The sequence below is a fragment of the Miniopterus schreibersii genome (assembly GCF_964146895.1).
Source record: "Miniopterus schreibersii genome assembly, chromosome: 1".
Classification (NCBI taxonomy): Eukaryota; Metazoa; Chordata; class Mammalia; order Chiroptera; family Miniopteridae; genus Miniopterus; species Miniopterus schreibersii.
This window is the reverse complement of record NC_138101.1, coordinates 172,301,081-172,324,261: the sequence shown is the minus strand read 5'-3', so window position 1 is coordinate 172,324,261 and position 23,181 is coordinate 172,301,081. Positions and strand designations below refer to the sequence as shown.

Sequence of the window (23,181 nt, the reverse complement as noted above, 5' to 3'; positions counted from 1 at the left end):
AGTTTTAGTTAAAATAAGATAAAAAACTAACTTTATTTTACAACCTTCATAAATAAAATACATAAATACACACATAAATAAATAAAATTAAAGAGGTACATTTAGTAAAACAGTGCCCTAGAGGACAAATAAAGTAATTAGTATGGGAGACTTTAATGAGCACAGCTTTGAAGCACTTCTGGAAATTATAGGCTTGATAAAAGCACTAACATTCTACCAGTTGCTGAGACAGGTGATACTGCCAATCAGCTGCATTTGCTGAAGCATATTCTAAAGACTACTAATTAATCTGTATACTGAAACCAATGGCTCCCTGCCATTTTGATTACCATTTAAAAACAAAAAAAAGAAACAGTCACTCTATGAACAAATACAACTATGTAAAATACAACTCTAGATAAACTCTGCATCTGCTTAAATCATTGGTTGTATCACTTTCTGGTGTTGTTTATGCTAAACTCAAAGCTACTACTGGCTGGAGAAATGAAACTATATTACAGTCCCTCCACCTACTTTTTCTGAGTTATTTTTAATTACTACCAAGAAATGAAAGTGTTTCTGAGACACTTGGGAAGAAGTCATATTATATAAGATTTTCTTTGTTGTTAATTTTGAACCTTTCGATCATAAGTTCAAGAGAAATATGACTCAGGGAGGCATCTCCTTCAGATCACATCTGCCTTTTCATTAGAACTTAACTCCCACCCCCTGACCCCACTCCAATACACACACGTGCGCACACACGCACACGTGCACACACACGCACACATGCACACACCTCCATACTTTGTTCCCCCACCATCATAGTCTACCTTTAATATGTGAAATCTGTTCAGAGCACTGCCCAGAATTTAACATTAAAATAGTTAATGTTTCCAAGTCTGAGCAATTACTATAAAAGTGATTCTGAAGTTCTTTTAAAATATGCTGGCACAACGTGCCAAAGAATTCGTTTTAAATTCACTTGAAAACATATAAACATATAAAGTGAAAACTGTATGTAAGAGTTCTTTTCAGGATTTTCCATCCTTTTAATGTTTTAAATTAAGATTAATTTTTGAATCTTAAGTAACACTATCTCGTCTATGTTTTTAAAGTTACTTTCATTCAGCTGTACATGCCTATGACCTCCACAATGACCTCTACAAAAGCAGTTGTGCATTTTACTGTGGTGCAAATCCTCACAGACAAGTTGAACCTGTTCTTTTTGGCACTGAGCCCTTGTGCTGAACACATAGCTGAGATTTATTATAAAAGGAAAACTAAGGGGCATTATTGTGCAACATTTATCCTTCACATATAGCCAAGTATAATCTTTTACAACTTTTGAGAGCCCTTAAATAAACAGATCTCCTCTTAATTGCACAAAGAATTTCTTATTTGTCACCAATTGGATGGCATATTGAGATTCATTTTACATTAGAAAAAAGTGAGCACACAAATCATTTATACTAACAGTTGTTAAAGTTGATCTCTTAATATTTATTCAAAAATAATATTTTTAATATGTTTTTATTTTAGAGAGAGGAAGGGAGAGGAATAGAGAGATAGAAACATCAACATCGACTGGCTGCCTCCTACACACACCCCCTACTGGAAATCGAGCCCCCAACCCACACATGTGCCCAGACTGGCAATCGAACCGGGAAACCTCTTGGTTCACGGGTAGAACACTCAAGCACTGAGCCATACAAGCCAGGCAACAATAACACTTCTAATACTCAGACCTAAAGATAATTATCTCCTTGTTGTCCCCTTAGCAAGGTCAATGCAATGGAGTAATTAATAAACACCTGTCTTTAAGAATCTATACTTTAAGAAAATAAGTTTTAAAAAATCTCCTACAGCACTCCTATAGGTGTTTTAAAAACACTTCCCATAGATGCAGAGAACATGGCTGAGGGGAGGGGGGGTGAAAAAGGTGAAGGGGTAAGCACAAATTGGTAGTTACAAAATAGTCACAGTGATATAAAATACAGCATAGGAAATACAGTTAATAATATTGTAATAACTATGTATGGTGCCAAGTGGGCACTTGAAATATTGGAGGGAACCACTTCATAAAGTACATGATTATCAAACCACTATTCTGTACACCTGAAACTAATACAAAATAATACTGAATGTAAATTGTAATTGAAAAATGAAATAAAAAAATAAAAACACTTCCCATTCTAAACAATTTTGAACTGATACACAAGACTGCTGCCAGGCTACTTTCTCAACCCAACAGTAAATCTGATACCCTGAGGAAAGGAGGAATTTCATATCTAAGAAATATCTCTTATAACAGAATTACCACAATATTTACATAATTCTTCAGGATTTGCTAATTGATCTATCATCAAGACTCGTCTTGTTGAAATAAAAAAAAAATAATATAACCACAAAAGTATTCTATCCTGAAAGTCAGGTTCAAACTAGCTTATCAGCTAATTGCTCAACATAAAGGAAACTGAAATATGTTGATTTAGGTGAATATTTCCTTGCTCTAAATTCTTCCAATTTTTTTCTTTACTATTAAATGTAAAAACAGTTGAAAAATGCGTGTAGACCTATGGTGGAAGGGAGTATTGTTTAATGGATATAGAGTTTCAGTTTTACAAGAAGAAAAGAGTTATGGAAACTGATGGTAGTAAGAGTTGAATTATGTGAATGTATTTAATACCACTGAACTATAAACTTAAAAAGGATTAAGATGGTAAATTTTATGTTATGTGTATTTTACCAGAATAAAAAAAATTAAATTTAAAAAATAAAATTTTTAAATTGCTAAAGATTGACTATTGAACTGATTTCTTTTTTTTATGATTTTTTTTAATCCTCACCCGAGGATATCTTTTCCATTGTTTTTCAGAGAGAGTGGAAGGGGGGAGAGAGAGAAACATCGATACGAGACACATTGATTGGTTGCCTCTCACACAAGCCCCCTCCGGGGCCAGGGATCGAGCCTGCAACCCAGGCAACCCTTGGATGGAATCGAACCTGGGACCCTTCAGCCCAAGGACAGATGCTCTAACCACTGAGCCAAACCAGCCAGGGCTGAACTGATTTTTTAAATGGTGAGAAAAATCTAATGATACATTTTTAGAAATTACAGGCCTAACGGTAAGCAAAACAGATATGTTCATAGATGGCACCAAATATATTTTGTGAAGACAAAATAACTGAAGAGTTATATAAAGATCTAGTTCATTAAAGTTTAACATTTTAAGCAACATATTCATATTTTTCTAAGAAGAGATGTTTTAAACAATTTATATCCCTAATACTTTCTCTCTCTGTCTAGGGAATACAAGCAGAAGAAGTTTGTGAGTTTGGACACTCTTTTAATTCATCACCAAAACAAAAAACGTTTTCTCTTGAAATACATAGTCTTTCAGAAAAAACTAAATATATTAAATTTTAAGTGTTTAGCCAGCCAGCATTACATCTTTAATACAGCTTTCAAAAATATTACTAACCAGTTTTATTCATAATATTAATTTATACATTATGAGGCAACATAAAAATTGAGAATAACTGTAAAACATAGATCAAACATGTTTAAAAAATGCCTCAAGATCTGACCTAATACTATGTCAATGCTGATGGTTATTTTTTAAATGCCTAAGCCCTCTATTTGTTTTGAAATGCATGTGCTTCAAGATTTCCATAATATCCAAAACTACTCTTGATGAAGTCATATAATTAAAAATAACATCCAAAGAACCCACAGTTGCAATGTCAAGCAGGTTAACCCAAGTTAACCTCCAAATAAGTTAAAGCAGCTGCAAGAACAATCCCAGTGTCCATTTATTTTGGTTCTTCACACCACAACAGCTTTCCCATCTGTATTTCTTCCTTCCATCAAGAATGCAAGCATATGCTCTATTCTTTTAAAGTCCCTGTGTTATATAACCCCCCTGAATAATACAATGTTAAAAACATTGGCATTGGAGTCCAAAGAGTCAAATACAATTTTACCTTGAGCAACTTTATTTTTTTAACAATCCTCAGTTTCACCTGTAAAATTACTTTAAAGGATCAAATAAAATAAAAATATATTTTAAAAACAGCAGAATCAAGTGTCCACACATGCTACCAATAATTGTTATTATTTTTGTATTGTCAACTTCATCAGGAGCCAGAAGAGGGGAGATATTTTGCACCATCTCCACATGCTGTCTGTTAGTCACTACCACCAGATAAAATCACCACAGGCAATCATCACCACATGAACAGTAACCTTTCAAAAGTCTGCTTGAAAGTAAGTTAGAAATTGCCCTGGCCAGTGTGGCTCAGTTGGTTGAGCTTCATCCCATGCAACAAGAGGTCACCAGTTATATTCCAGGTCAGGGCACATGCCCAGGTTGGGGGAGGCAGCCTACTGATGTTTCTCTCTCATCGATGTTTCTATCTCTCACTCTCCCTTTCCCTATCTCTAAAAATGAATAAAAACATATTTTAAAAAGAAAAAAAACAAGTAAGTAAGTTAGAACTCAAAACATCTTCCTGCAGAGACAAAGTTTTGAATGATAGTACAGTCCTCTAGGCTAACAATATACAAAACCCATTATTTTAAATTTAGTCTAGAACCCTGAAGCAATATATAGGAGGTAAAATAAAAAAAGTTTATTTTCTCTTTCCTAGATGCAACCCTGGCCTTAAGCTAAATTTTCAAATGTCTAAAATTTTAGCAACTCGCATTATGCCTTTTGCATTCCTATCCAGCACCTAGGGCGTTTCCCAGGCATTGTATTTCCCCACAACACTTTAACACTAACCTCCTAATAGGAAACACTCCACTCAAACCCACTGACTCCTAACATGCTCCCTGATTTTAAGTCACCAACATGCATCTCACAATCAAAACTTCTTGATATTACTAAGGTGTTAGGAGGAAAAAAATTGCACTGCATGATTTTGCTTAGTGGACATCTGGTTTTTATTGGATTATTATTGCTTTTAAAAAGAGCATTTCTAAAACATTTTTTTCCTGAAACAAAATACAAAGCAATAGCTGGCTTTCAAAGATATGAGCTAAGAAATATTCACTGATCATTTTATATATTGCTTAAAGTTTTGTATGTTTAATAACTGTCAACAAATTATCTGGGCCAATTTTTTTCACCTTTATATTTCCCTACCTGAAAAAATAGATTCTCAAAAAACATTAATATTTTCACAATGACTCAATTAGAGTAACAGTAAGAATTTCATGATGAGGACTGGGAAGGGTATTGACACCCTGGATAAAATTTGAGTGTCTAATAAATAATGAAATTCAAAGAAATCTCAGAAGTAGACAGGACATTAAAGACAATCTCCAGTCTTACCAGCCACTGAATTTTTAAATACTTCCTTCAATATCACTATCTCTGGCTAAACACCACACAATTTACCAAGACAGGCCAAAGGACAAAAATAGTCTATAAAGATATGCCTCAGAACCCAAATAGATGCATAAAAGTGCACATCTAAACTCAACGAAGGAGTGATGAAATCTATATGACATAGTCAAAATTCTACATATCTACTAATGCAAACCACAGTATTTGTCTTCCAAATGTTGAACCAGAACTTCTCTTCAGTTTGTCTCATAAGACTTTCTAGGATACATAATTCTTACTGAAGACAGACATTTTTGCTGAGGAAAATGCATTGACATGAATCACCATGGTAATACAAAATACAAATTATAAATATTCAGGAAGCTTCTTCACAATATTTTAATCAAGAAAGCACCAGATTGTTTCTTAACTGTAATGTCATTTAAGGCTTTGACTCTCTCTACATTCTTGATTTCTGCTTCCATGACCAGGAATTGAACAGGCAACCTCCTGGTGCATGGGACAATGCACGACCAACTAAGCCACACTGGCCAGGGCTCCTATTATCCTGTTTATAAGTTAAAACAGGTCATTCTTCCTTTGTCTTTAGACTGCTTAAAATTTGGGGAAATTCTACATCTAGTCATAAGATTTATCTTGTTCGGAGTTGGTCACTCAATCACTCTCTTCCTTTACTTTGTTGTTAGCTTCTTTATGTGTGTGGTTTTTGTGTGTGCTTTTAATCATCTACTATGTTATCAATGGGAGAACTAGTAGGTTAAATCTAGGAAACAGGTTATCTTTGTAATTGACAGTATCTAAGAAAATCATTCAAAGTATCTTCTCTGAGTTTATTTTCATTTCATTTGATTCTCACAAATACCATATTGTGAGGTATATTCCAATGAATAAGGTTTATACTATTTCAAGTGAATATCGCATAAGCATTAATTCACAGAACCAGAATTTGAAACTACCTGGTTAGATATTAAAGAGCTTATCTATCCCTAGTCACACTGCTAATCTGCCTATCATCTGTAAAACGGCAAGGGGAAAAAAGGCTCCTTGATTGTGCCATCAAAAAGAATGACAGGAGGCCACAATTACTCCCCATTACTTCTCATTCTCAACTCATACGACTCTCCTACTGAAAAAAAGTACAAGTTGCTACTTTATGGCGCACAAGGGAAATACCTTGATAACCTTTGATAAAACATAGTGGAACTTTGCTAGAACTGGTAACAGCAATGAAAAAGTATGCAACATTATTTATCATTTCAAAGATAACAGGCCTTGGAACAGAAATAGGTAATTACATTTATGGCTCTAATTTCTAAAACTAAAACACTACAGAAATAAAAAGACGTTTACAACCATATAATTATCAATAATCCTCATTCAAGAAACGAGGACAATGTAAGAGCTCCTACCACTGATAATATGGTTGGTTCAAGGTGTAACATTACTTCCTATATTAAATTATTTTTCCTTCCTTCATTTCTGTCTTTACCCATCTCTCTGTTACTTTTTTTTTTTTAGTATGTTTTTATTGATTTCAGAGAGAGGAAGGGAGAGGGAGAGAGAGACAGAAACATCAACAATGAAAGAGTCATTGATCGACTGCCTCCTGCACACCCCCTACTGGGGATCGAGCCTGAAACCCAGGCATGAGCCCTGACCAGGAATCAAACCATGACATCCTGGTTCATGAGTTGGCGCTCAACCACTGAGCCACTCCAGCCGGGCTCTCTGCTACTTTGCATGTTTAACTCAAGAGACACTGGTAATAATGGGGGGGGAAATGAACTAAGCATCTAAAGGCTTATTCTCTCACTCTGACTTCCATTTTCCTGCTGGGGTTTAGGAATATATCAGTAAAAAAAGGAGAGGTGATATGATTAATAATATCTATGTTTAATATTTACATTCAAGTTCATTCAATGGTATAAAATACTCTTTGATCACAATATTTTATTAATATGATTACAGATACAGAAATCCAACTACATAGACATTTCCAAACAAATCACTATATGGACTTTAGGTGCATTCTGAAAAGTCCAATCCCACTAAAAACATTTATTTTAAAAGCAGAATATAATTCAACAAGACTATAAATACTCAAGAAGTTTTAAATGAATGTCTATCATTTATTTGCATTAGCAACACTCAATTTAAATTTGTTTATGATCTTCTAAAATATAGTCCGAATATGATTTGAAAGAAGGCACTGATATTTATCTTATTAAAAAGTAAGACCCAGAAATGAAAAGTTCCAGTAAAATAATCTATAATTGTGTTTATATTACATGAATGATTTGCTGTTTCTCAAAAATAGCATGTAGGAAGTCAGTAATTCTCAAATGTGCAAAGTATTTCCATGTGTTTAGCAAAGAAACTACCCCAAACAAACAATGCTTAAGAAATTTTTTATTTCCCTACCATCTGTTTTAGTCTATTTTTTTTCCTTAGTCCCAATCACCTTCTTTCATTCTGTTGCCTGCCTATTGCTCATAGTAACACTTCTAAAGGAATAAGGCAGCAAAATTAGACACCCAGTTGGGAACTCTAGTCCCAGATGTTACTTGACAATGACACAGTCCAGAGCTAAATATTTATGGACATAAATTCCTAAAGAAACTAATACATGCCTCAATGCAAACACTAAATATACTGCAGTATGTTTTACCTAGTCCTAAAGATTATCATTTAATATTCATCAAAAAGAAAATATATTAAATTAAGATCATAAATTCCTTAAGAAAAGTCAATATTTTATTCCCATAAGCCTTATTTTTACACATGTTTTAATCTGACAAATATATTTAAAAAGGCATATATGGGTGTATATGTATAAAATCTCATGAGGGAGGAAAAAAATCTGAAAGCAATGGTACATAATGCCTCAACATGAAATAAAACATAAAACTGAAACACTATTAACATTTCTCCCTAGCAAAGATGCTTAAGTAGCCCTCATCAAACAGGTATTATTGAATTACAGGACTAGGAAAAAAGAAAAGAAAAAAACGCAAGCATATAAGAAATAAATTTAGTCTATAAGTATTTTAAAACAAAAAATCTATGACATATTCCTTGAAAATTTACCACTTTAACCTAAAGCCCTAAATGAGTGATAAAATTTAAAAAATTAAAGCCCTAATGAGCCCTAAAGATGCAAAGAGACAAAGACAAAGAGAAAATCTTGAAAGTAATGGTTCCAGATAGACAAATGAACTCCAGTAAGTTCAACAACTGAAATCTCATCAGAAACCACAGAAGTCAGAATGTAGTAGAATGATATATTCAATGTGCTGAAAGGAAAATACTGTCAACCAAGAATTCTTTATCCAATTACACTAACCAACAGAGGCGGAATGGAGGCATTCCCAGATAAACAAAGACTGACAAATCTATTGCCAGCAGACAAGCATTACAAAGAAAAAAATACTAAATAAGTCCTTCAGGATAAAAGGAAATGACAGTAGACATTTCTCACAAAGGAATAAAGAGCACTACAAAGGTTATTACATAGGTAAATACAAAAGACTTGATGGAAACGTTTCTTCCTCTTTTATTCTCTTAATTTTTAAAATAACTGCAATAAAATAATAAAACTGTATGGCTGGGCTTATACAAAAATATAATATGTGACAATAATAGCATATGAGAGGAAAACGAAATGGAGCTATTATAGATCAAAGAGTCTGTATTACTGGTACTGAATTACTATCAACATGAAATTGTAGAGTAAATTAAGACGCACACTGTAACCACTCAAAAATATTCATAGGATCAGATGGCTTCACCAGTGAATTCTACCAGTCAAAGATTTAAAACCTATCCTCCCCCGGCTGGGCGTGGCTCAGTGGTTGAGCGGCGTCAACCTACGATCCAGGTGATTGAGGTTCGATTCCTGGTCAGGGCACATGCCGGGGTTGCAGGCTGAATCCCCAGTCGGGGGTGTGCAGGAGGCAGCCGATCAATGACTCTCTCATCATTGATGTTTCTATCTCTCTCTCCCTCTCCTTTCCTCTCTCTGAAATCAATAAAGATATATTTTTTAAAAATAAAAATAAAAAAATAAAACCTATCCTTCTCAAACTCTTCCAAAAAACTGAAGAAGCAATACTTCCTAACACATTTTATGAGGCCAACATAACCCTGATACCAAAACCTGGCAGACAGAAAATCAACAGAGAAAGGGTGGCCTTAAATGACCCACCAGATCAGAAATATTTAATTGATATCTTCAGAGCATTTCACCCCAAAGCAACAAAATATACACTTTTTAAGTACACATGCACATTTCCAGGAAAGACACATATTAGAGTACAAAACAAGTCTCATGAATTGACCTAGAGTATATTATGCTAAGTGAAATAAGTCAGTTAGAGAAAGACAAATACCATATGATTTCACTTATATGGGGAATCTAAAGAACATTATAAACAAACATAAAAATAGAAATAGACTCATAGATACAGAGAACAGATTGATAGTTACCAGAAGGGAGAGGTTGAGGGACTGGGTGAAAAAGGTGAAGGAATTGAGAAGTACAAATTGGTAGTTAGAAAACAGGCATGGGGATGTAAAGTACAGCATAAGAAATGCAATCAATGATATTGTAGTAACTGTATGGTGCCAGTTGGGTACTGGAAATATCAGGGGAACACTTTGAAAGTGTATGATTTTTCTAACCACTATGCTGTGTACCTGAAACTAATACAAAATAATATTAATTGTAAACTGTAATTGAAAAACATTTAAAAATAATGTACTAATATGAAAAACAAACAAACAGTAGTCTTACGGAACATAAACACAGTATCTCTCCATTTATACAGTTTTTAAATTTCTCATGATTATTTTGTTGTACACAATTTTTTGTCTACGGTTCTTATACATATTTTATTAGACTTACCCCTAAGTACTTCATGTTTTGATGCTATTACAAATAGTTTTCATATTTAAAATTTTGAATTAAGGTGTTATTCTTTTCTCCTTTTCAACCTTTATTCATTTTGTTCTTACTTTGTTTTTCTTTGTTTGCCTTACTGCACTGATAGAACTATCAGTACTATGTATAATGGAAGTGGCAAGGTCACACATCCTTGCCTTGTTTCTGTGAAAGAAAGCATTCATTCTTTTTATTATTAAATATTACATTAGCTATAGGTTTTGGTATATTTCCTTTATCAAGTTAGAAAGTGCTATTCTGTGTTCAATTTGCTAAAATATTTTGTTATGAATAAATGTTGAATTATAGTAAACATTTTTTCTCAAAAAAAAAAAGAACTAGATAAACCATTCCCCGCATTAAGCATCTAGAAAACTGAAAGAAAGTATACGAATCAATGGTTTTCAGAAACAGTATCAGTCAATTCAGGCCTGAGATCCCCAAGGGAAGGGAAGCAAATAAGATTAGCCCTATATCATCCTGGCTCACTCCATGGAGGCTGTTTCCAGGCCATAATACATGGAAGGGGAACCTAAACAAAGCCTGGCTGTCAGGGTGTCTGCAATCTGCAGAGCAGATTACCAGAGAAGAAAATGCTGCACAGAGAAAACTCTAAATGTCTAAAACATTTTCTGTAAAGGGCAGATAAATATTTTAGGCTTTGCAGGCCATATGACATATGTCATAAATACTCACCTCTTCAATTAAAACACGAAAGCTGACAAAAACTATACATAAATGAATGAGCATGGCTATGTTCCAATAACACTTTAGTTACAATAACAGGTGGTAGGTGGCACTTGGCCTGTAAACTGTAATTTGCTTGCCTCTGTTCTAAAGATACTAGAGTGATGTCCTTAACTTTTGCCTGGGTAATGATCTGCATATGAGGGAATGTAAACTACTCAAGGCCAAGTAAATAACCTGCAAGCCAACAGGTCAAGCAATTTCCAAAGTTTGCACAGGAACAGGATAGTTCATATTCTCAATAATCAAGGTAAAAAGGCCCCTCAATTCATGGAGCATCAGGTACAGTCCTCAAAATGATATCACCTTGAAAGTGGAGCTAAAATAGCCTAACATTAAAGTCTGCTCTCGTATGCTCTAACAGTGCTTAAAAAAGCAATCCTTGCACCAGGGGAAAAAAAATCATTCAAAAGAAGCAGACACAGAAATGGCAAAGATGATTAAACAGGCAGACAAGGAGGTCAAAACGGCTATTATAAATACGATCCATATGTTCAAGAAGGTAGAGAAAAACATGAAAATTACAAGAAAATGCATGGAAGATATAAAAAAAGGTCCAAATGGAACATGTAGAGATTTAAAATACATATTAACTGAAATGAAAATATAACAAGTTGGATAAACAGCAGATTCGACACTAGTGAAATAAAGATCAGTGAACTTAAGGGCACATCAACAGTAGCCACCCAAAGCACAAAGAAAATAAGACTATTAAAATAACGAACAAAGCACTGATGAACTGTGTAACAACATTAAGTAGTATAACTTATATGTAATTAAAATCAAAGAGGAAGAAGGGGAGGAAAGAATAGAAAAATATATGAAGAAATATTTTTCAAATTTGATGAAGATAAATTTAAATCCAACCATGCCAATAACTGCCTTGAAACAATAAGCAAAGGAAGATTTCCAGATTTAATGAAAAAGTAAGATCCAACTATATGCACACTGTCTTTTGGAATGCAACTCATACCATGAAAACATTAATCAAAAAAGCTAGAGTGGCTATATTAACATACGAAAAAGTAGTAGTTAAAACAAATAATATTATCAGGAATAAAGAGATATATTTCACAAAAATAAAGATGTCAAAGTATAAAAAGAATGTAACAATTCTATATATCTACGCAACTAAAAACAGAGCTTGAAAAGATATGTGCAAAATTAATTTTTTAAATCCATAATTATACTAAAATATTTCAACACTGCTCTCTCAGTAACTGAAAGAAAAAAGAAAAAGAAAATCAGTAAGAAACAGGAGACTTAAGGAAATCAATTAACTTGACCTAGTTCACACTCATAGAACATTCTGCTCAAGAGCACAATACAAATTCTTTCCAAGTTCACAAAAAACATCATCAAGCATGGGAAAAACCATACAAACTATGTTCTCTCGCTACAAAGGAATTAAACCAGAAATCAGTAGCAATAAGGTATTTAGAAAATCTGAAAATATTTGAAAATTAAATAACACATTTCTAAAAAATAACCCAACTAAATGAAAATGAAAATACAACTGTGATGGCCACATGAATGCACCTCTCAGCTCTCCAACTGCAGAAGCATAATGAATCAAGATTCCAAGCTGCTGCACTCTCAAACCCATCTCCACATCTGCACCAAGTCCACAATTTGCAAAGGATGCTTCTAGACAAAGTCTAAGTGAGGCAAGAATACCAAGGCAGTTCCATACTTAGGAAATGCACGATTCCTCTGCCAAAAACTTTTCCATAAGGACTCCCCAGATGCTTTGCCAAACTTTCCTTAGAAATACACTATAGTATGAGACACTTCTACCCAACCTTTCTTCTTTCATCACTTGGGATCAAACCTACATCACAGTCTGGTGATGTTCTCAGCCTCCTATAACTGTCTCCTCATTTTCTCTCTCAGGCATTTTCCCTAATATATTTCTTTCACATTTAAACCCGTCTTGGTAACTGCTTCTCAAAGGACCCAATCTATCAAGACATGTCAAAATGTGTCAGATGCAACTAAAAAATGGTTAAAAGAACATTTATACTATTAAGTGTCAATAAAAAAAATCGGAAAGGTCTCAAATCAATAACCTAAGCTTCTACCTTTATTTTATTTTATTTTTTTAATATATCTTTATTGATTTCAGGGAGAGGAAAAGAGAGGGAGAAAGAGAGAGATAGAAACATCAATGATGAGAGAGCTATTGATAGGCTGCAGCCCACAACCCAGGCATGTGCCCTGACTAGGAATCGAACCCTGATTGCCTGGATCCCAGGTCGACGCTCAACCACTGAGCCACGCCGGGCCGGGCAGCTTCTACCTTTAAAAACTAGAAAAGCAGAGTAAATTATAGCCCAATTAAGGAGAATAAAAGAAAAAGGAGCAAATATAAGTGAAAATAAAAAAACAAAAAATAGGAAAATAAACCAATAAAATTAAAAACTGGTTCTTTGAACAGCATTTAGATTTTCATCTACATTTTGTGTCAATCTCCACATTCAGTAAGTAACATTAATTAAATCCACTATAAAAACTGTGTCATTTAAAATTTCACCTGAAATTTTCCCTGAATCTAATGCTGAATTTTGCCATAATAATCAATAAGTATTCCATCACACACTAAGTTATATCAATCTCAACATGCATTAAAGTAATTGGATCACCTACCTCACACCATACCAAAAAAAAAAGAATCAATCAATTCCAGACAGATAATAGAAAAGTAAAACAATAAAGGCATCAAGAGAGAAGAAAAAAAGAACATTAAGAGAATAGAAAAAAGAATTTTAAGAGAAGAACATTAAGAGAGTAGAAAAAAGAATATTAAGAGAGAGCATACTGCTGGTATTTATTTTTTAAAATCCCCATATAAGTGGATCTGCACAGTTCAAACCCGTTGTTCAAGAGTCAGCAGTATATTCCTCCAATGAAACATTAACCAGCAATAAAAAATGAAAACAATCTATAGCTATATGCAAAAACCTGGATGAATCTCACAAATATAACATGGACAAGCAAACATTAATCAGATTAAGGCATATATGCTTAGATGTTAATGCTATTCGTAAGAGCCAGAAAAAACTGCCATAAAGAAAAAAAGTGACACCTGGCTAGTGTGGCTCAGTTTGTTGAGTGTTGCCCCAGGCACCAAGAGGTCACCGGTTCAATTCCTAGTCAGGGCACATGCCTGGGATGCAGGCTCGATCCCCAGTAAGGGGCAAGCAGGAGGCAGCCGGTTCATGTTTCTCTCTCATCAATGTTTCTATCTCCCTTTCCTTCTCCCTTCCTTTCTCTCTAAAAAAAATCAATAGAAACTTTTTTTTTTTTTAGGTGACTACATTAGGGAAAAGAAACTTAGTACTGACTAGGTAAGAGGGGTCCTGAGGAGGGTCTCTAAAGCACTGACAATATTTTTTTTATTTTACTTGACTGATAGTTACACAGATGTTCACTCTGTGATAATTCAAGTGAGCTGCATGACTTGGTTCTGTGCACTTTTATATATACAGGGTGCCCCCAAAAATGTATACACTTTAACAGATGATCGCTCAATTGAAAATGAAATGTATTTTAAGAAATACTGCTTTTATAATTATGCAAAGTGTGTGTACACATTTTTTGGGACACTACATATATATATATTACATTTCATAAAACAAAAGGTTATAAGAGAGGGAGGAAGGGAAGAAGGAAGAAAATAATGTCACAACACGTTCTAGTAGATATCTAATGTATTAAGTTAAATGCTAGGTCAAATGAAATATTGATGGCAAATAAGCTCATAAAAAGATGGTCGACATTAGTCATAAGGGAAATGCAAATTAAAAAGACAGTGAGATGCCACTACACACCTGTTAAAATGCCTAAAATATTTTTAAAACTTATAATACTGAATGTCGTCAAGGATGCAGAGCAACTAGAACATTCATACAATGTTGGTGGGAAAGCAAACTGGTACAGCCACTTTAAAAAAGTTTGGCAGTTTCTTACAAAGCTAAACATACTCAATCTCATTCTTAGTATTTACCCAAGAGAAATGAAAACTTATGTACACACACAATTGTATGCAAATGTTTACAGAAGCTTTATTCATAATCATTAAAAAAGGAAAGAACCCAAATGTCATTCAACTGATGAATGGATAAAGGAACTGGTAAATCTATACAATAGTATATTACTCTATTACTCAACAAAAAGGAACAACTAAATATGTGCAACAACATGGGTGATCTCAAATGTGCTGTTAAACTAAATGTGTGCTGTTACACTAAAAGAACACATCACTAATTGCTGGGGGGCGAGGCAGGTGCAGGGTTGACTATGAAAGGGTAGCACACGGGAATTGTGAGGAGTGATAAAACTGCTCTATATTATAATTGTGGTGATAGATATACAAATCTGCATTTGTCAGAACCCTGTACATCAAAAAGAATGACCTTTATGTGAATTGCTAAATAAATTTTTAAAACTTTAAAACAAAACAAAACACCATGGTAACAGCAATACCACAGTTGACAGAAGCATCAAAATGCCAAATTTATCATAAAATTCCCTCAAATTCAAGAATCCTAAAAGTATGTATACCTGATTATACATTTTATATATATACATTTTAATCCTCCAAATAACCATATAAAGTTAAAAATATCTCAACTTTACCAATGAGAAAACATACTCAAAAAGAATAAAGTAAAATCTTACCCATGGATATACATTTAGTAAATGGTGAAGCTGAAGTTTAATCCAATTGTATCTGAGTCTTTCCATGCCCATTTTCTTCCCTCTATATTATATTGCCTCTTAATTCAAAAGCTTTGGTAATTCCTTAATTAGCAGTGTTTTTCTTTACATTTGAAGATGTGTTACTACTTCCTACATTTGTAAATTTAAAACTGATCATGAATATTTTATACTATTCAGGTACTCACATACCCATAATCAAATAATTCTGATTGCTTCCTCCCATCCCTTGTATTATCAATCATTCATTTCACTTACAGATAAGCATGTATGTATGTATATAAGCAGATACATATATACACACACACAGCAAACATAGTTAAATACAGTGTTGCTATTATTTTAAACAGTTATCTGTTCAATTAAGAAAAAAATAAGTTTTTATTTTACCTCACCACATTTCTTCACTGATGCTCTTTCTTTATGTATATCTGTTTCTGACCTACATGATTTTCCTTGTCTCTAAAGAACTTTTAATATTTATTGCAAGGAAGGCCTACTGGCAAAATATTCCTTCAATTTTGTTTGTCTGATAATCTTTATTTCTCCTTCACTTACAAAGGATAATTTTGCAGGGTACATTATTTTCGTTGGTAGTTTTTTTCTCTCAACATTTTAAATATTTCATTCCATTCTCCTCTTGCTTGTGTGGTTTCTGAGGAGAAGTCAGATATAATTTTTACCTTTCCTCCTCTACAGGTAAGGTGTTTTTCCCCACTCTGGCTTCTTTAGAACTTTTTCTCTATCTTCAATTTTGTGTAACTTAAAAATGATATACATAGGTATGAGGTTTAATGGCATTTATCCTACTTCGTGTTCTTCCTGGGTCTTTGGTATGGTGTCTGATACTAATTTGGGGAAGTTCTCAGTCATTATTGTTTTAAATATTTCTTCTGTTCCTTTCTCTCTTTCTTCTTTTTCTGGTATTCCCATTTTGTGTAAGTTATACCTTTTATAGGTGTCCAAAGTCCTTGGATATTCTGGTCTTTTTTTGTATCCCCTCAGTCTTTTTCTCTTTGGTTTTCAGTTTTCAAGGGTTCTGTTGAGCCAAGCCAGAGTGGCTCAGTAGATTGAACATCTTCCATGCACAAAAGGTTGCTGGTTCAATTCCCAGCCAGGGCACATGCCTAGGTTGTGGGTTTGATCCCCAGTCAGGGAGCGTATGGAAGGCAACTGATCAACATTTCTCACTTCAATGTCTCTCTCTCTCTCTCTCTCTAAGCATGTTAAAAAAAATGAGGCTTCTATTGATATATTCCTACTGCTCAGAGATTCTTTCCTCAGATGTGTCCAGTCTACTAATACGCCTATCAAAGATATTCCTATTTTTGTTAAAGTGGGTTTTCCCCACTAGCATTTCTTTTGGTTCTTTCTTAGAATTTCCATCTCTCTGCTTATAATGCCCATCTGCTCCTGCATGCTGTCTACTTTATCATTTAATACCCTTAGCATATTGATCATTGTTGTTTTAAATTCCCAGTCTGATAAGTCCAACATCCCTGCCATATCTGAGCCTGGTGCTGATGTTTGCTCTACCCCTTCAACGGTGCTTTCTGTCTTTTAGTATGTCTTGTAAATTTTTTTTGATACCCAGGCATGATGTACCGGGTAAAATGAAATGCTATAAATAAGACTTTAGTAATGTGGTGGTAAGGTATTGAGGATGGCAGAGCATTTTATAGTCATATGATTAGGTCGCAGTGTGTTCTTCTAGACTGTGAACTTCACACATGTTGCTCAATCCATCTTCCTCCTCTTATGTGGGTCAGGATGGCAAGAGTGGTCTGAAGTTGTGTATTTCCTTTTTCCTACATGGAAGGTGTGAGCAGTGAGAGTTGGGCATTTCCCTATCCCCATATCAGTTAGGCTCTGATAAAATTCCAACAGATTAAGCTCTGGTGAAACAGTTTCTCCTGAGTGCAGGCCTTGTTAAGAAGAACAGAACACTCTGGTATATTGCAAAATGGTTCCTTTTCCACTTCATCTGCCAGGAAGATGGGATTTTTCTCGATATTCATGGAAAGAACCCAGTAGAGATTCAAGAGGCAAAACAAAATTGTGGAGTCCTCCAATGTCTAGTGACCCCTGGAGTTTTGTTTTGTTTTTTTGTGGTTTTTTTGTTGTTGTTTTTTTAAATATATCTTTATTAATTTCAGAGAGAGGAAAGGGGAGGGAGAGAGAGAGAGAGAAACATCAATGATGAGAGAGTCATTGATCGGCTGCCTCCTGCACGCCCCAGACTGGGGACTGAGCCCACAACTCGGGCATGTGCCCTGACCGGGAATTGAACCCCGATCGCCTGGATCCTAGGTCAATGCTCAACCGCTGAACCATGCCTGGCTGGGCGACCCCTGGAGTTTTGAACTGTCAGAGTTTTCCACACTGAGCCTGCACAATTTGTCAATTACAATTCCGGTTTCCCTACAATACCACTGGTTCCTTGCAAGGTTGCTGCCCTAATAAGTTGTGATTCTCTCTATTCTCCGCTGGTCTCTCCAATTTTAAGGGCAATAATTAGCCTTGTGACCCCTCTTCACTTACGGATCTAAGAAAAGTTTGTTGTTTCTCAGTGGCAATTTCCAAGTCTTATTTGTGAGGATGTAGTGGCAACTTCCAAGCTTCTCACATGCCATACCAGAAACCAAGAGTCTGCATTTTCCTACACTGTAAACTTAAAATTTTATGTAGAATAAGAAAACACATGCAAACCATTATTATATACAACAAAATTGTGTTGCATACTTAGAAAATTATTTATTACTTTTCCCTTTCCTCACATACTGCTCATGTTCGTATTTCTAGACAACTAGCCTAGATCAGACACTATTCTTAAACATCTAAACCTTTCAGTTTATCTGTAGAAATCAATATAAAATTACAAAGTGTAATCCTTGAAATATATCTTTCAAACAAGCAATTAAAATGTGGCTTACCATTTTGATGCCTGTGGAAAATGTCACTGGTTTTATAGGTTTGGGTTTCTCAAGTTGCATTTCCAATTGGGTAGATCTACCTTTATGCTGAGCCAAAAGTAGAGCAACAGGGAGATCAGAACTCTCCTGTAAGAAAAGTTAATATGTAATATAAAAGTTTAAAAAAAAACTTAAGAGCAACAGGTCTATTATTTTAAATTATGCCTTTCCATAAGCATTTGATGTCAACCTAAATATTCACTTTATGGAGAACACTTTACAAAAAAATTAACATTCTATAATAAGAAAAGGCTGTTTTATACTCATAAATCAAAACCTGCAAAAAATTATTTTTATAAAATCCACTTTAAAGAAAATATAATAGGGTCCTATTTCATCTAGCAATGCCAACCATATTTATTAAAATAAAAAAATTAGAAGCTAATCACAAAAAGAGTAGTACAAAGTACTATAACTTGGATCAGATGTTTATCTAAGACACATTCTTTATACCAGTGAATTCAGACCAGTTTGAAATTGTTTCCCATTAGATTTCACCTGAGGCCGTTTGGAAATGATCCTTGTTCTGTTTTGCACAATGGAACGATTGTTAAGTACAACCAAAAGTACATTTATTTTCTCTTTTACTGACTTATTTTTAGAAATGAAGTCTAAATTTTTTTAATTAACAAAATAATAGTAAACATTTTAATATCTATGTTGATGCTAAATCAGGGCTACTATTTACACAAATCTGTACACACACACATATTAATAACACAAACAAATTACTAACTAATTCTTATATGTAGCTGTTATTTATCTATTTAACATGAAGTCCTCTTACATGTTTAAAGTGCTGTGGAGCTAAAGTCTAAACTAAATGATATCCAGACTTTTTCCCTTCTGAGTTGTCAACTGAATAAGAATGCAGAAACATATGCAGAGGGAGGCCAGGAGGGAAGATTATACACACACACACACACACAGTACTTCCTATATCTGTGAACAAACATAAAGGGCACAAATGCATTTCTATCTCCTATATCAAGGTTATTCACAAAGATAAACATATTCTTCAAATGGCCTATCAATTTTTAAAGTAGTAACTACCCATAATTTAATATTGAAAAATACTATATTGTGTTAACATTTCATAGTATGAAGGTAAACATATAACAGAATCTAATTTTCTTTCCAAATTTAATAACTTAATAATATTTTTAGACACAAATGTGGCTAATTACTCTAGTTAAAGGAATTGTTTTAACGTTCTAGTACAGAAGTGATTCAAAAAACAAGCCAATTTATTTCAACAAAATTGTCCTAGAATAAATCCGTATCTCAAGACTTTGCAATAGAAGTTTTCTGCAAGAGCAACATTACAGAGATTAAATCTTTTAAAAGTAAATGGAAGAACACATTTTATTTATAAAATAGAACCATATTAAGGAGCAAACTCCTTTCAACCTAGCTTTAGCAATAATGGAGAATGAATGAAATATACTATGAGAATATACTTGAATACCTTTCATATTCTACAACAAAGCATCAGTAATGCATTAGTAACAGCACTGCTATGAATTCCTGGAGCTACTCTAGATTTGCACTAAGAATATTATACTAAAGTAATAAAATTATAGGACACTTTAAATAGGCTGTGGCCCAAAATATCTCTTAAAAGCTATTACTACCTTATCATATGCAAAAACACTAACAGAAGAAAAACTAATTTCCTTGGCTAAAAAGTTAAAACATTGCTTCCCAATTTATACTCTAACTGAACTCAAATACTCTTGCATACCTGGTATTTACTCTTAAAAACTAAAGGTTCTTGTGTAAAAGCAAGACAATGCGTTCACTTCAAAAACCTGCTAATCAATATTTTGGCCTGGTTCCACTATCACATAAAAGGACCTAACTATTAAAATGTCTTGGTAAAACAGCTTAAATTTAATAAAAATAAACATTCTAGAATCTAAAACTAATTTTGCTACTATGGCATACAATTTACCTCAAATCTGCTTCATTCCACTTTAGCACTCAAAACTTTGGAAGCTGAAAATCTTTGTGAATGTTAAACTAGAATTAAGCAGGAGCTCTAACAACAACAAAAGCTATAGAGTAAAATAAACTATGAGAAACACACATCCTCTTGGGAATACATAAAATGCAGATTCAGTCTTTCAAATTATTTCATTCTTCTTAGCTTTCCATTTTACCTTGAAAGGTTCCCTAACCTACATTAATTGCCTGAAGGTACCTTGTTTAATACTTAAAGAAATTTTAATAAGACTGCCTGTAATACTCATTAAAAGCTTTATAATGACCATTTTTAAAAGATTATTTTAACTGACTTTAAGCAAGCCATCTGGCAAACAATATTTCTAATAAAAATCAGCTACTGCATTTGACAGAAATATTAGCCCATACAAAATTTCAGACATAAACTGAAGAGAATTTTTCAAACAGGAATATAAAAAGATTTACTAAGTCAGGACCTGTTTTAAAATCTTTTTCCAAAGTGTTTAAAAAAAACTGAATTTACAGTTAGGATTAAATAAATGGACTTTTTAGGTAACATTATGGTAAAAAGTAAGCCATAAACATTAATACCGTAACATTAAAATCCTGTCATCTACAGTATAATATAATGCTAGTGCTTTACAAAAGGTTAAAAAGTGACTTTTAGCACAAGGACCAAACCCAAAAAAACGAGGAAAAATTCTAATAAGTAGTACTTGTTGCCTAAATTAGATCCAGAGAATAACCCTAAAATTTAAGCTTCTAGACATTTTTACAAATGCCAGTGCTATCTTTTTTTTATAAAATGTCACTTGTTAACATGCACAGAAAAAGAAATACAATGTATTCTTTACTTAATAAGGATTCAGGAGGAAAAAAAGAAATTTAATAAATTCTTTCAATTAGTCAATAAGGACTAAATGTATGTCAACATTTTAATAAAAAAATTAACAAATATTCAAAAATTAAAGTAACAAAGAATCTTTAAAAATAAATTTTCAAATGGAACCCAGAAATTCAAACTTCATTGGCATTCTAAACCAATGTGATGTAATTAATTGTTCTAATGAATATAGTAAATTGCTAAGAATTATTTAACCACCATGTTACATGATCTAAACAGTGAAGAAAGTATGTGCAGTAATGACTTACAGGTGAAGAAAACAGGAAGTGGGGGTGGTCCTCACAAAAACCAATATTAACTCCAGATTATACACAATGTACAACACTCGCAGTTTCACATCTTGCTTCGTGCCCCACGGAATTAAAGGGGAGCTTCATGCCAATAGCAACTCAATGAGGCAGCAAAACTTAGTACTTTGAGGAGTAAACGAATATACAAGTATAATAGCTATGCAAAGCTAGCTAAGCTCAAAATAAAATCTAAAAACTCTTTATATTAGATGAAACATATTTTTAAATGTTAAAGGGTATTTTCATCTTATGTCTAAGTTCTGCATTTGTAACTAATTCAATTACCTGTGTAGAGGAGAAGCATTACCAAAAACAAGTGTGTTCCTCTTTGTATAAAATGATGAGGGAAAGAACCTTTCAATAAATAATTACAAAATCAGCATTTACTAATTGATTTATTAAAGGTTTTAATTTCCCACAAAATATATGCCCACAAAAACTGTAAAACACAACATGTGTCATTTCACATGTTAATGCTTTATGCCACTTAATAGTTTCAAGAAAAATTAATGGAAGTTGCTAAGGAAAACACCATATTCTATTTTATATGCCAATGTCCTTACTTTTAGAACCAGTTTACATTCCACTCAAAGTACAAATGGTTTATGATACGCATTTTCTGCCTAAGCCTCATTAATGCCCTTATCCTTACTTTTCCTTTACTGTACTTTCTCCCCTACCTCTAATTTAGATAATCTTGCTTTTCCTTTTTATTTCTGGTTAGCTGGCTTAAATGCTTCTGGGACAAAAGCATAGTAGAAAAATATACACATACACATTTACCCAATCATAGAATAACAAACTGTATATCAACTAAACTGAAGAGTTAAGTGTTTAACACCTCCTGGAAATTAATTACATGGACAGCAACAGAAAGGGAAGAATACAAAAGACCTTCCTGGAGAGGATGATTTTCTAGTTGTGAGTTTATCAATATCACACTGGGTTAAAAGTAGCGGATATATTGTTCCATATATCAAATAATATATGAAATCTCTGAAACACTTCATAAACTTTTGCTGTTATTATTATTCCTGTTATCTAACAATGTCAACTACTAGAGGAGCTAATTGCTAGAAAACACCAATAACTTGCAAAACATCACCGTTTATTTTCATTCTTTTTCATGCAAAAATATGAAATATAGCTCTCACAGAGTAACCAAAGTCACTAAAAATTTCAGCATGGAGCCGAAACAACTGAAAATGAGCCAGTTATTACAAAACCAGTATTAATTAAGGGAAAAAATACTCTGAAAATAATGTTTTAGTCAGTAAGCTTAGAAACACGTAAATAATCTATTAACAGTACA

At 33.5% G+C, this 23,181-nt stretch overlaps 1 protein-coding gene across 1 annotated transcript in view; it reads right to left on the bottom strand.

The window, feature by feature from the left end:
• Positions 1-23,181, bottom strand: part of MNAT1 (MNAT1 component of CDK activating kinase) — a 146,813-nt gene that overhangs the window by 66,101 nt on the left and 57,531 nt on the right. Inside the window, exon 6 of the mRNA XM_081116021.1 lies at positions 18,672-18,797. Coding sequence (XP_080972147.1) covers positions 18,672-18,797 — 126 coding nt within the window. The remainder of the gene's footprint in view (positions 1-18,671; positions 18,798-23,181) is intronic.